Source organism: Alexandromys fortis, unplaced genomic scaffold (assembly GCF_014885135.2).
Source record: "Alexandromys fortis isolate MF-2015 unplaced genomic scaffold, M_Fortis_MF-2015_v1.1 scaffold_107, whole genome shotgun sequence".
In the NCBI taxonomy this organism is placed as follows: domain Eukaryota; kingdom Metazoa; phylum Chordata; class Mammalia; order Rodentia; family Cricetidae; genus Alexandromys; species Alexandromys fortis.
The window spans coordinates 1,302,948-1,317,227 of record NW_026067987.1 but is presented as its reverse complement, the minus strand read 5'-3'; the positions used below and the strand labels follow the sequence as shown (position 1 = coordinate 1,317,227).

Below are 14,280 nucleotides of genomic sequence, written 5' to 3'. Positions count from 1 at the left end.
CAGGGTTGGACTCCAACTCCCAGTCTGCCTTGCGCTGACCCCTCCCTGGGGAGGATCAGGACCACTCCCACTGGCTATTTAGGCTCCCACCTGAAATAGGAAGACATGGCTTGGTTTGCCTGGGCTCTTCTTCCCACTTTGCTGTCCCAGTCCACCCAAGAGTGCAGCATTTATTAAACGTGGACATTTTTAATTTGGTCTAATTGGAGTTATTTTGCGTCGGCGGAGAGGCTCTTAGGAATTTTCCTAACACCATCGTGTCTGGTTCATTGACTAGTAGGGGTAAATTAATACATATACATGTAATACATGAGGAAGGAGGACCTCTGGGTCCCTACCCCCAAGAGCTGCATCTGTTACTGGCTGCTGGGACATGGAAATTCGTTTCTCTTAGGAGTGTGGGCATGGGTAGGTTCCCAGTGCCTCAGAGGGCAACTTCTACCCCAGTGCATGCAAATAGCACTAGTTGAATTCCGTGGGCTAAATAAATGATAAACACCATTTGAAGTTGGAAGGAAGGTGTGATGGGATGAATCTTTGAGGGAGTTGATGGGTAGAGAGAAAAAGATGGATATGACCGACATATATTGTGTACAGGTATAAAAGTTTCAAAAAAGAGCGATGAATTGTATATGAATTTATTTCAACAAATCTTTTGGAAAAAGTAAGAACCCTAAGTAAAGTATCTAAGAAGCACTGTTGTGTGCTCTGGCCCACCCTCAAGTGCTGATGAGGCTTCAGGTCATTTCTGGAAAGGGTCAAGGAAGCAGATAGCCCAAGACTCCTCCCAACGACTCTGGGTTTCCACTGACTTTGTACAATAAGCAGCCCTGAAAACTGGGGACCCTGGCTGCCTTTCAGGTGTAAATGGGGCAGTTGATCTGGGTTTGGACTCCAAGTCTGAAGAGTCACTAATGCCAGTTCCTGGTATTCTCTGAGCTCTGGCTGCTGGGAAGTGGCTCCGGAGGGGCAGGTGGTACCCTACTATGGCCAGGAGGAAACCGGTTTTGCAGAGGAGCTGACCTCGTCTGTCTGCCGCCTTTGGAGAGGCGCCCAGACCAGTTCCACAGAAACCTAATAGCAGTTGCTCAGGTCTCCGCCCACTGCTACCCACCGCTGGGCATTGCAAAAGGAAGACCTGGGCGGCGGAGACGCTGCAGAAGAGCCGGATGATGACAGGCCAGTTGGCGGATCCTGGCCCTTCCTCCGATCCCGGTGGAGGGGCGTGGCCAGGACTGGCGCATGGGTGGAGTGTGGACTTGACTCCCTCTGGGATCACCACGCCCCCTCGCGGCTTTGTGGACCCACCATAAGGGGTGCTAGGCGGTGCACCGGAGGGGCGGGGACTCGGGACAAGGTGACTAGTGCACACAAACAGGGCGACCCAGGAGCGAGCCCCTAGCGAGCTGTCCCTACCCATGGCCGAGGAGCCAGAGCCAGACCTGGGGGCGGCCGAGGATGCAGTGGAGCCTGCAGTGGAGATGCCAGGCTGGAAGTCTCCAGAGGACACAGACCCACAGGTAGGTGTTTTCCAGGGCCCGCAAAGGTTGCTTCTGGGCTACTTTATCGTGAGTTTGAAGAGTCCCATAGAGCTAAGTAAAAAGTGCTATTTTAGAGCCTGCATAAACCCGGCAGGAGATGCTTTTGTTTACCACCACCACTCCCCCCCGCCCCCCCTCGTGAGAGTCATGCCTCCACTTCCTGTCTGAGGTGGGGAAAGTGGAGAGGAACTGGTTATTATGCAGACCCAGTACTTCTATATAAGAGATGCTTGCTTCATTTAACATGGCCTCAGGGCGATATCAGCTACCCCATCCCATCGGAGTTCTCCAGAGAGGCCCTTCTTAAAGACTGGAATCTCAGGCTAGACCTAGAGGCCCCAGCAGTTCCTTGGCCAGCAGTCTTCTGGTAGACTAGGGATTAAGGCTGCCTGTATTGCTATCTCTCACCTCCCGATGCCCAGGAGTTGCTACTGAAAGTTTTTTCCGTTCCATTTCAGCCCGGAAGTTATGAGATCCGACACTACGGACCAGCCAAGTGGGTCAGCACTTGTGTGGAGTCTATGGACTGGGATTCAGCCATCCAGACTGGCTTCACAAAACTGAATGGCTACATTCAAGGCAAAAATGAGAAAGGTAAAAGTACCCGCTGCGATCCTCAGGCTATTAAGTTTAAACGTAGCAAAGAAATCCTCGTTTGTAATAGATGAATAACCAGACCATTGGAAACCTCATGTTACTGTATGCGATTGGTCTCAGGAAGCTTAGTGTAGCTGGAGGAAGGTGCTGCTGGGGTCTACCTTTTAATTCTATTCGTCCCCAATTTTTGTTGGATGAAATGGGGGAGGGGGGGATTCTGTGACTAGGGAGAAATTCTTACCTAGGTGGCAAGTGTCACTAATAATATCTCAAGGGGACATATTTATATTGGTGATATAAAGCAAGTCCAAAAAAATTCACATAAAGATAGCTTTTAAAATTCAAATTAGCCATCAACACACTGAAGGTGATTTCCCTTTCCATGCTGCAGAGATGAAAATGAAGCTGACCGCTCCAGTGACGAGCTACGTGGAGCCCGGCTCAAGTCCTTTCAGCGAGTCTACCATTACCATTTCCCTGTGCGTCCCCTCCGAGCAGCAATCCGATCCCCCCAGGCCTTCCGAGTCAGATGTCTTTATTGAAGACAGAGCTGGGATGACTGTGTTTGTGCGGTAAGTGGTGGATAACTCAGGGCCCGCTGACCACGAGCCTGATTCACCCGTGTGCACTCGGCATTTGCCCCCTAAGCAATTTCAGCAGGCTTTTCGCCCTTCCGTAAGCACAGCCTAATGCATTCATGGTGTTTTCCTACTGGCTCGGTTTTAAAATGTCACTATGGTCTACTGCAAGATACGGTCTATTTATTGAGAAGTCTGTTATATACCTTCCATATAAAACATAGCACAAATTATATCACCTAGAGCATAGGGCCACCTTTCCCATAATCTAGGTAGACCTGAACACTAATACCTTCAAAAAAAAAAACAGTATATGATGTTTTCTTAGTCTTTTTGAGCTGCCACAACAAATATTATAGACTTATAACAAATACTGTAACTTATAACAAACATACATTTGTGTTTTGTAGTTCTTTCTAAAAGCTGGGTTCAAGTTCAAGGCGCTGAGAGTTTTAGTGACTGGCTAGGGACCGTTCTCTGGTTCATATCAGCACCTTGGGACCCCTTTGTAAGGGTAATGTTCCTTTTCATGAGGGTTCAACCCCCATGACCTAATCACCCTCCACAAGCTCTTAAAACCATCACGTTTGTGATTAGGAGTTCAGTATGAATTTTTGAGAGATCCAGACATTCAGTCCACAGCCTTCTGCCCCGAGCACATGAACTTTGTGTCTTTCTCATATAAAATGCATTCGGTTCCATTCCATTAACTCAGTATGGAGTCAGACTTTCCTTTGGGCCACCAGCTCACAAATAACATAGACACTTATTATTAATTATGAAAGCTTGGCCTTAGCGTAGGCTTTTCCCCAGCTAGTTCCTACAACTTCAATGAACTTGTCTCTATATTAATCTGCCTTCTGCCATGTGGCTCTCCTCGTTACCGTATGTCCATCCAACTTCTTCAGTATCTTGCTCGCATCTCTCCTAAACTCCTGCCTGTTCTCTCCTGCTTAGCTCTTGGCGGTTTAGCTCTTTATTAAGCCAGTCACAGTGACACATCTTCACACAGAGTAAACAAATATCCTGCAACACCAGAATCTTAGCTCATTTCAGCACTGACTCAGAAGACTCATTTAAATATCATCCAAATGAAATCTGGCTGAGACACAAGGCATGATTCATCCCGAAGCAAATTCTCACCAGCTGTTGGCCTCTTAAGTCAAACAAGCTATGGGGCTCCAAGGCACAACAACACTGTGGCATACATGGGAGAGACATCCGCATCCCATATGGGGAACTAGTAATGGGCCTCAAGACCCAAATCTCAAAACTTTAATCTCTTTTTTGCAAGGCTTTGCCCCTCAGGTTCATTGGACTGGAGGCTGGACCTCCAAAGCTTTGCTGGACAAGGATTAGGCCCTTGATGCCCCATACAGCTGTATCCCATGAGTTTGGGTGCTCCCAAGCCCAGCTAAGTTGTCATGGTGTAGAGCAGTAGTGATTCTCAACCTGTGAGTCACAACCCCTTTGTGCAAGGGGCGGGGGGGGGGGGTCACATATCAGAAATCCTGCATATCAGATATTCACAATTTATAACAATAGCAAAATTATAGTTATGAAGTAGCAGCAAAATAATTTTATGGTGGGGGACACGTCAACATAAGGAACTGTATTCAAGGGTCACAGCATTAGGAAGGCTGAGGACCACTGTTTTAGCATCACCTCCCCGTAGCTTCTACCAGGCTACAATCACATACCTGTCACTCCTCTAAGATGATGGGCTGTGCCCCCTCCCACAGTTGTATGAGGTATAGCTAGAGTGGGGACTGTCTATGGTGGCCCAGCCCTTGCTATTGCCATCTGCCAGTGTGCCTCTCGGTATGGGGAGACATTGTTGACTAGAATAGACATGGTCTTTGCTCTTCTTTGAAGGATTATGTTTGAGCTGAGGCTGCCAGACCGGTTCTCTTGGTTTGGTTGGTTTTTGTTTTTGCATTGGCATATTTCTAAGAAAACATATGCCAATGAAGCATATTAAAAATACTCTGTTTCTCATTTTTCACCTTCTAAGTAAAACCCACTATCCTTACATGTCCTGAACTTCAGCATGTCCATGTGCTGCGGTGACTTCATCTGGGGGGGTACTTTTGTTTATGTGGTTGACTAAACTTTATCTTCTTTCCCTTCCTGTTCTTGTAGCGGTTCCCTCTTGTCCTGTCTCTCGGCCTACGTTCTTACTCAGATCTCATCAGGTTTCTCTACTCAGCATCGTGTAGCATAGTCCCGGAAGGTCATAGGCTAATATACAAAGGCCTTGCTTCTGGCTTCAGAGCTCCTTCTGGACCTCATTTTATGCTGTCCTGTGACGGTGCCTTTCCTTTGTCCTTCCTTTGATCAGGAAAGCCATTCTTCATTCTAAGACCAACTCAGAAGACACCTCTTGGCCTGGACTGGTCCCAATCCCAAGTATTCCTAGAGCCCTTTGGTCCTATCTCTGTTAAAATACTTTCTCAGGATATTCAGATAATGCTGTGAAAATGTTGATCTCTTTCATTTGGCTACAAAAGCGTAAACATCCACATTATATTGTATTCATCTATAATCCATTGTGTTCTCTGTGCTCCAGAAGAGGAAAAGGCGAAAGCAGCATTTGACTGAGTGTCTGAATTGGGTCTGTTGACACACTCTTGTAGTCCCAGGTACTTGGGAGGCAGAGGCAGGAGTTAACTTAAACCTGGGAGTTCTGACACAGCCTGAGCAACTAAGACTCCATCTCATAGTATGCAGCAACAACAACAGAACAAAGAAACAAACGCAAGGAAGTCCAGCTTGATGGCACTCTCCATAAAGCTAGCATTGGGGTGGCTGAGTTATAAAGATCATGAACTTGAAGTTAGTCCTGACGACATAGTGTAGTCAGATTTTTCTTTGGGCCACCAACTCACAAATGACATGGAAACATATTATTAATTATGAAAGCTTGGCCTTAGCTTGGGCTTGTCCCACTAACACTTAGAACTTAAGTTTACCTGTTTTATCTATGTTTTACCTATTAATTTAGGGTTTTTTTTTTAACCTTTCTTTCATCTTGTACCTCCCATTTTCTGTCCATGTCTCCTGGCATCTCCCCTGCGCCTCTGTCATCTCTTCCCCTTCCCTTCTCTCCCCCCAGAAGTCCCACCTGTCTCTCCTGCCTAGCGATTGGTTGTTCAGCTCTTTATTACACCAATCACAGCAAATACATCTTCACCCAGTGTACACATATCCCACAACAACGTAATGCCTCTAAGGGTTGCCTGAGCTATATAGCAAAACTCCCTGATGTATAGTGACTTTCAGGGTAGCCTACGTTGCATGTAAGAGGGAAAGAAGGAAGGGAGAGAGAGGGGTTGGAGGGAGATGAGGGACTTGGAGTGTGGAAGAGGATTGTCTGGGAGAGCTTCTGTGTGGTTCTTTAAGTTGAAGCATCAGTTTGTTTCTGGGAAGTTCCTAGTAATGCACTTGGGCCCTCTCCAACACACCTTCAATGTACATTTTAATAGGGTCTGAGGGTAACTTTTGTATATGTTAGTCCACACAAGAAGATGCGAGTTCCAAATAAGTCAATGGATGGGACTTATGAGTGTTCCTGGGCCTCTCCTAGGTGAACCTCATGAGCCTAGCCGTGCAGGTCAGTGGCTGCCTGGAGGCCACTTCCTGCAGCTTTGAGGGTACCAGACCCTGCTGTTCATCTCAGATTAGCATTGGTATCCATAGTAAAACCACTCATGCCCAGTCACTTTCTCCCCTGTAGGTCCTTTGATGGATTCTCCAGTGGCCAAAAGAATCAAGAACAACTTTTGACATTAGCAAACATTTTGAGGGAAGAAGGAAAGGTTTTCAATGAAAAGGTCTTTTATACTGCTAGCTACAGCAGTCCGTTCCAGTTACTTGATAGAAATAACGAGGTGTGGCTGATTCAGAAAAACGAGCCCTCCCAGGAAAACGAATAAGAAAATGAAGATCACAGCCAGGGGCAGAACTTCTGTCGAATGCAGACATCAGCAGCATCGTAAGTGAAATATCTAGTGTCTTCATAATGTAAATACTTGATCTACAGGATATCTGATATGTGACCCCCCCCCACCCCCACACACAAAGGGGTCGCAGCTCACAGATTGAGAACCGCTATTCTAGGGTGTCTTGCCCTAGACACCATCCCGAATCATGCCTATTTCCAGTGTGCCTTTTGAGAAGCTTTATTTAAGTACAGGGTATATCAAGACAAATTTGTAAATGGGTCATAGGTTAGATGGCCTCTATCTCTATGAGGATCCAGGGCAATGCCATGCCATTTTCTTCCTATTCACACGATCATTATCAAGTTGCCTTCTTCTGTTTGTATTTATGACATTTGAATGCTCTAACTTCCATGTAATAGCAAAAAAGAAAAAAAAACATTAAAGATTTGCCCTGTGTAGAAATAAAATTATGTTGGATACAAAAATATCTCTTTCTGCTGCCACTATTATGTTTTTCTGTTGAGTCTTTGTCCTGGTCCAGCTACTGGTCCCTGCATAAAGAAAACTCTTACCTTAAAGTGCTGACAAAATTTAGAGATAGAAAATAAATTGATGAAGTGGTGGGACTTCCTCTGCTACCTGACAGGTTTGCTTCCTGAAAAAATACACACAAATACCTAATTTTAGTATTCACTTGAATTTTTTTCAAGTATTTCATGTAGTCTCTCTAGAGGTTTGAAGGGAATTCTTCCTCTTTCCAGTGTGGGTTGGAAGTCAAGGAGGTTGGAAAGTCTTGCTCCCCTGTGCTGTCAGGTCTCATGTTGGGAAGATCAAATCACCTTCCTGTTCCTGGCCGCTGTCTCACTCCAGTGTAGGCTGCTGGGATGCTGGCTTTCAGAGCAGGGGTAAAGTAGGTTAGGTCTCGGGGATGTCCTGGTAATTAAATCGGCTCACAAGTGGCACGGCTCTTACTTCTCATTGACTGTGTAAGCAGAGATGTACAGTCGCTTCCGGAGAAATAGTCACAGAGGAGGCTGAGGCGCCAGTAGATTGGATGCGGCTAGACAATGTAGGAGATTTAACTTGACCGTCAGAAGGTATCTTTGTAAAATTAAACTCTCCAGTAGAGCAGTGTTCTCAACCCCTCCTCATGCTGCTGTGTTGTGGTGACCACCCCCAACCATGAAATTATTTTCGTTGCTACTTCATAGCTGTCATTTTACTACATTTAGGAATCATAATATAAATACTTTTGGAGATAGAGTTTTTGTCGGCGTTGTCCTGACCCATACGTAGGTTGAGAAGCACTGCTCTAGACCACGAAATGCCCCCATAGTCGCTGGTTTTTACGTAGTTTATTCTGAATGCTTTCTCTGAATCCTCACAGTCAAACTGCAGAATAATCTACATGTGAGTATAAGTATTTTATAGAAGGGGAAACTGAGGCACGGCACTCTTAAGTAAGTTCCCCCAGACAAAACTGTAGGGACACACGTTGACCTGGTTCTTTCATTCCTCACCAGGCCAACTGAGCTTGCACAGAAACCTTTGACACCATCATTTTTTATACAAAACAAGCTATATTTCTGTTTTTTAAGTGACTACAGATATGAAAATCTGTAATTTCTTTAATTCTCGGCATTATTTCCTTGAGTTGCATGTTGAATTTATTAATACCTTACATATCTATGCTTGCCAAAAAGGAATGACTTTTATAGCATGGATATATATGCTCACTAGCTGGGGGACGCCTTTAGTCTCTCCTATTGACAAAAGTCCACAGTACTAACTTCTGCTGTTAGGAGGCAAATATTTCTAGTATTTAACCTGCAGTCCTGTATGAAACATGCATAATTTCCATTTTAAATGAGAGGAACCCATTTCTGATGGCTAAAATGAAAAAATGTTTTTTGAAAAAACCTGTGTTTTGCTCCCATTCAAGCTCAGCATATTCCATTTTCCTCTTTTCTTCCTTTAGAAGCTAAAACCATTTCAACCATAAATTGCTAGATCCAGACAGCATTTATTTTTCGCAACAGCGAATTGGTTAATTTCATGGCTGACCCTGACTGTGTAGCTTCTTTTGTGCTAACATTTCTTCTTGTGTCTTTTCTTCTCAATGGGACTTTTTTTTTTTTTAAGTCGTAGCCTTCCTTTCTGCTGTTGGTCTAGTTTTGCTCCATGAACAAGATCCTGTCTTCTCTGCAAACTCAGTGCCTCCAATAGCTGCACCCAGAATGGACTCTGAGTTTGGAAATCTGATTCCCCAACAAGAAATCCCACTTTTTCCTTGACTCTCATGTAGGACAGCTCCTGGCTTGATTGCTCTTAGTACCCCTACCACCTTGTCTCTTTCTCTAGTTGCCTTGGAAAGAGTGACCAAAGGTGTCCTTGGAGCTTTGGGCCATAAGGCCACATCTCAGGAATTAAGGTGGCCGGTCCCATGTACCCTTTGCCTTCCACACAGTCATCTGTGTCTTCACAGGTGAGGTGAGTTTTTGAGAAGATATTTCATTGACAAGAATTCACTCAAACTCATAGCGTTCATTCATCTCTTTACAGTCACTACTTAGCTTCTTAAAAATCTCCAATCTGCCTCGTCCCAACACCCAAGCAGTTCCGTCACATGGCATTTATTTCCATGGTTCAGATCAGTATGGACTGTTGCTGGGGACAATGCTCATGGTTCCTCATCATTGACTTGCTATTCATTAACATGGTTCCTTTATCTACTGAGTCCAGCTGCCTGCTAAAAACCCAGTGGATTTCCCGAAGGGGGCCCTGTCTGAAGGGACTTTGATTCCTAGACAGTGAGGAAGTTCAGTGAAATAAGATGACTTGGAATTATGGCATGTGCTATCAAGAAGTGAGATGAGGGTTGCCAGAGAGAGAGTTCCATCAGTAAAGTGTTTGCTCTAGAAAAAGGAGGACCTCCATACAATGTTCACATTAAAATGAAGCCAGACAAATGGGGGGGGGGAGCTGGATGTAGTGGTGGTATGCTCTTGGAAGCTCAGTGCTGGAGAATTGGAGACGGGCAGATCCTTAGTGTTCTCTGGCCAGCCACTAAGCTATTTGGTGAGTTCTAAGCAATGAGGGACTTGGCCTCAAAAAAACAGAGACAGAGAGAGAGAGAGAGAGAGAGAGAGAGAGAGAGAGAGAGAGAGAGAGAGAGAGAGAGAGAGAGAGAGAGAGAGAGAGAGAGAGTGAGTTGAAGTGAGCCCGTGAGACATGGAAGACTATGTGTCTCACAGCATGGCCAGGGAAGGTCTTCCTGAAGGAGAGCCCTGAGAGATGAGGATGATAACACCAGGGACCAGAGCATGCACCCTGGGTAGATGCGACAGTGGCAAAGGAAGAGGCTGCGTTCAGTGCCCACACTAACATGCTGTACATGCTGCTTGCTGAATGGACCAGCTTCTGGGGCACCAGTTCTTTGGATAAAGAAAACTGCTGACCTCACGTAGGGTTTTGGGAAAACCTAGAGTCCAGGGATTAAAGGGCTTTCCAAAGCATTTATGGATTGAGCTGCGTAGCTGAAGAGGTGCAGCTACCAGGGCTGGGACGCTGCTGAGTGGCCTGTTTGCAAAGTGGTGTACTTATGTGAGGTTGGCATCGATCCTACTTGTGGCTTGTTACTGTGACCCGAGAATGGCCACTTCTTTTCTGAAGTTTGGAGTTGTGGCAGAGATTCACCTTCAGATGGGCCAAGGGAGGGACCCAAAGCAGGAACATAAAGCAGAAATCATGGAGGAACACTTGCTGCCACTCCTAGCTGGCTCAGCTCCCATTCTTGTACAGCCCAGGCTCACCTGCCCAGAGTTGGCACTGCTCATGGTAGGCTGGGCCTTCCTAGATCAGCTCAACTAGCAACCAAGAAACTGTCCTCAGAGGCATGCCCACAGATCAATTCGATGCAGGCAACTTTCCAATTAAGGTTGCCTCTTCCCAGGTATGTCAAGTTGGCAACTATATACCAGTGCCTAGGCCCTTCCCCCAGCACCTCAAGAAACAAAGAAACAAACAAAAATCCCAAGGACCTGAGGTCAATTCTGAGAACCACTTACAATTTCTGGGTGTGGCGCTTCACTCTCGCACGCCTACTGATGAGGAGGTGGGTTTGGGGAGAAGAGATTGCTGCGGCATGGCCAGTCAGCTTAGTCTACTTCGTGGGTTTCAGGCCAATGGGAGCCACCGTCTCACAAGTTAAGATGACAATACTTGAAGAACAACACGGGCTTCTGGTTTCCACATGCATGTACACACATGAACTTGCAGACGTAGCACAGGCACTGATGCACACCCAAAATCAATTATTGCAAGTCCTCCCCCCCCCCCCCCCCCCCCCCCCCCCCCCCCCCCCCCCCCCCCGTGGAGGAGCCAAGCAGAAAAATCTAAAGGTCAAGTGTGGACTCCGGTGGTAAAACTAGCTAACTACCAACCAGCCAATGTCCAACCAGGCCAGGTCTATGAAGCCCGGACAGAATCAAACTCGGGAGGCTAAAACACAGTGAGGACAGGCCGATAGATAATCACCACTACCACCACCCCCTTTTCTTAAAGGCCAGGTCTCTAACCCAGGCTGGTCTTGAATTCCTTGCTTTCATTCCTTTTCGGTTGCTAAAAGCAACTCATAGAAGACAGGGTTCGCTTGGCCTTACCTTTCCAGAAAGATAAGAATCCAAGCATGGCAGGAAGAGGCAGGCATTGGGGCAGGAGCAGGAAGCTGAGCGTTCACATCTTCCAGAAGGCAGGAAGCAGAGTGAACAGGAAGTGGCAAGTGGTCAAAGCCTGCCTCCAGTAATATAATTCATCTGGCAAGGCTCCTGAGCCTCCCCAAGGAGCACCACTAACTAGGGACCAAGTGGTCAGAGTTTTGAGACTAGGGAACATTCTTATTTAAACCACTATGCTGAATAGGACCTTGCCTTTCTGCTCCTCTCACCTCTGCCAGCTGGGTACTGAGATTTCAGGCCAGCGTCGCTGTTGTACAAAGGTATCCTCTGAGCCAAACTGTTGCCATCTTCAGGGGTCTTACAACCGAGCTTGTTGGACTGGTAAACGTTCCCTCTCAGAAGGAAGGGAGAGGAAGGGTCATTACCCTCACCTGACTAGCCACGCCTCCCAACCAGTTGTCTCCAGTTCTGCCCTAATTGCTTGTGGCCTGAGTCTCTGGGAGGGGCTAGAACAAGTAGGTGGAAAAAGATGAGGGGAAGGGCTTCCGTGGGGAAAGCGAAGTTATCATTCCAGCTGGGTGCAGACTTTCCAGGGTGCATACTTTAAGGTCTCCCATACTCCTGCCTGTAAGTAAGGCTAAACAAACAAACAAACAAAAAAACCTATTGACTCTCTACTGGGTAGGTAAACTTTGAAAAAAACAAAGTTGGGGCCTCAGGAGAAGGAGTAGACATTGTTACTTCCCAGGGGACAACAGCAGCAACTAATCCACCTAGTGTATGAGGTACTAGGGCTCAGATCTAAGCCTTGATGCACAGTAAGCAAGGATGCTAGCAGCTGACAGATGTAAAGGAATTAGCCACCTGGGCCACATGGTTTGGTAGATCCTGTGGTACCAGAGATATCTTTGGTAAAGGAAACAACACATGGGGCCGTAGGGATGGCTCTGCTATTAAGTTCACTGGATGCTCCAGTTCAATTTCCAGCAACCACATAGTGGTTCACAACCATTTACAGTGGGTTCTGATGCCCTCTTCTGGCATAAAGTGGTACATGCAGATAGAGCACTCATATATGTAAATTTAAAAAAAAATGAAAGAAGGGGAAGAAAATAACACCCAACAGACTGCATGTAGTGTGTACTGAGTGTTAGATCAGAAGGGAGGGAGGTGGATCTGCTGGCAACGTGCTTGCTACACAAGCATGAGAACCTGGATTCAGAGCCCTTGCACCCATGTAAGAAGCTGGGTTTGGCACTGTGCACCTGTCATCCCAGGACTGGGGACAGAGAAACAAGATCTCTGGTGATCGCTGACCGGACAACCGCCCCAATCAAGCCCCAGGTTCAAAGAGAAACCCTGGTCTCAAAAACTAAGATGGAGAGCAACTGAAGACATTCAACATCAAACCTCTGGCCTCCACATCCACGCACATCTGGTCCTAAAAGCAGGTTGTACTACCTGTAAGACTGAACCAATAGCTTCTGGAATATTATAGGATGCTGAGGGAGAAGGAAACATGGGACTGTAAGTGGTATGGTACCCTTAACTGGTGTTACTTAGATCCTATAAGAACCACTGCAGGGGCTGGAGAGATGGCTCAGTGGTTAAGAGCATTGCCTGTTCTTCCAAAGGTCCTGAGTTCAATTCCCAGCAACCACATGGTGGCTCACAGCCATCTGTAAAGAGGTCTGGCGCCCTCTTCTGGCCTTCAGGCATACAGACAGAATATTGTATACATAATAAATAAATATATATTTTTTTTTAAAAAGGAATCACTGCATCATAGAGTTGGCAGAACTAGCAACACCCGTCATAAGATACAAATGATGGAATGTCACCAATATAAACATTTCCATGTAGGTTGAGACAAATATTAATGCACAGACAATGGGATCCATCTAGTATATCCTGCTTCCCTAGATACTAGCTGCAGAGTGCAGGGTATCGCCTGTGGGTGGAGAAAATGGAGACACTGAAATGACCCCTTTTCTCTTTTGTTGTAATCCCTATAAAGAACAGTTATGAAATTTCTAATATGAGACTCACTCATGAAAAGCAAGCCCACCCCATCCTCTTCTCAGATTTTTTTGTTGATCTGTAGTTAGTTGACTTCATGGATACAGGACTCCTGGATATGGAGAACAAGTGTGTGTGTGTGTGTGTGTGTGTGTGTGTGTGTGTATTCTTTCTTGTCCCCATATTTCAATTAAAATTCTTCAGGCATACTCAGAGGATGGCACGCCAGTCACTGTTAAGACTGTTCCCAACAGACAGATCAAATCCTCTAATTCTTAGAAAAATGAAGCGGACACTTAGCCCTGGTGCTTCTCTAGCTCTCGGGCATGAGAAGGGCCATCTACTCAGCTCTCATGAAGCTTGGAGTATGACCTAGGTGCAAAGCCAAGGACATGCCTTGGAGTATGACTTAGCCCACTAGCAGAAGTGGTCCTCACTCCAGGGAAGCAGCTAAGCCGAGGACACACTACGAGTCAAGATTCTTCTGTCCCTGTATGTTACCCACATCTGTGAAACCACATCCCTCCACAAACCACACCAGCTAGACCACTGGTCCACCCATCACTCAACACTTTAGGATGTTCACTTCAGGTGGGTTTCCCTATGTCTTTAGAGGCACTGCCCAAAGCCTGTGATGTTCCGTCTCCTTTCTGTCCCACCCTCAGCACTGTCTGGCTCTCACTGTTTTTCACTTCATATCCAGTCGAGGACTCAATGATTCTGTAGTGGAATAGCCACACAGAAAGTAGGAATAAAAATATCCAGGGGGATCAGGAATTAGTGGGAGAGGCAGGGTATAAGGAAAAATAGGTCCAACTTATAATAGGCACTTCATCGATAACTTAAAAAATTTTAAATGCACGTACAAACAAAAACGTTTCAAATACTGACTTTACAAGTGTTTTATTCAAAACAAACTTAAAAA

The 14,280-nt window shown here is 46.0% G+C and overlaps 1 protein-coding gene across 1 annotated transcript; it reads left to right on the top strand.

Moving 5' to 3' along the window:
• Positions 1-1,296: 1,296 nt before the first annotated feature.
• Positions 1,297-7,962, top strand: Hebp2 (heme binding protein 2). The gene is made up of 4 exons (XM_050159503.1): positions 1,297-1,520; positions 2,000-2,135; positions 2,530-2,710; positions 6,453-7,962. Exons 1-4 carry the CDS (start codon positions 1,419-1,421, stop codon positions 6,649-6,651), a joined length of 618 nt encoding a protein of 205 aa, XP_050015460.1. The 5' UTR covers positions 1,297-1,418; the 3' UTR covers positions 6,652-7,962.
• The last annotated feature ends 6,318 nt before the right edge of the window (positions 7,963-14,280 follow it).

What these genes read in the sequence shown, in the direction of transcription:
- Hebp2 (XM_050159503.1), top strand. Translation starts at nt 1,419, where the DNA reads ATGGCCGAGGAGCCAGAGCCAGACCTGGGGGCGGCCGAGGATGCAGTG. An exon ending in TCAAGGCAAAAATGAGAAAG is followed by an intron (nt 2,136 to 2,529) that starts GTAAAAGTACCC and finishes TCCATGCTGCAG; the next exon opens with AGATGAAAATGAAGCTGACC. An exon ending in GGGATGACTGTGTTTGTGCG is followed by an intron (nt 2,711 to 6,452) that starts GTAAGTGGTGGA and finishes TCTCCCCTGTAG; the next exon opens with GTCCTTTGATGGATTCTCCA.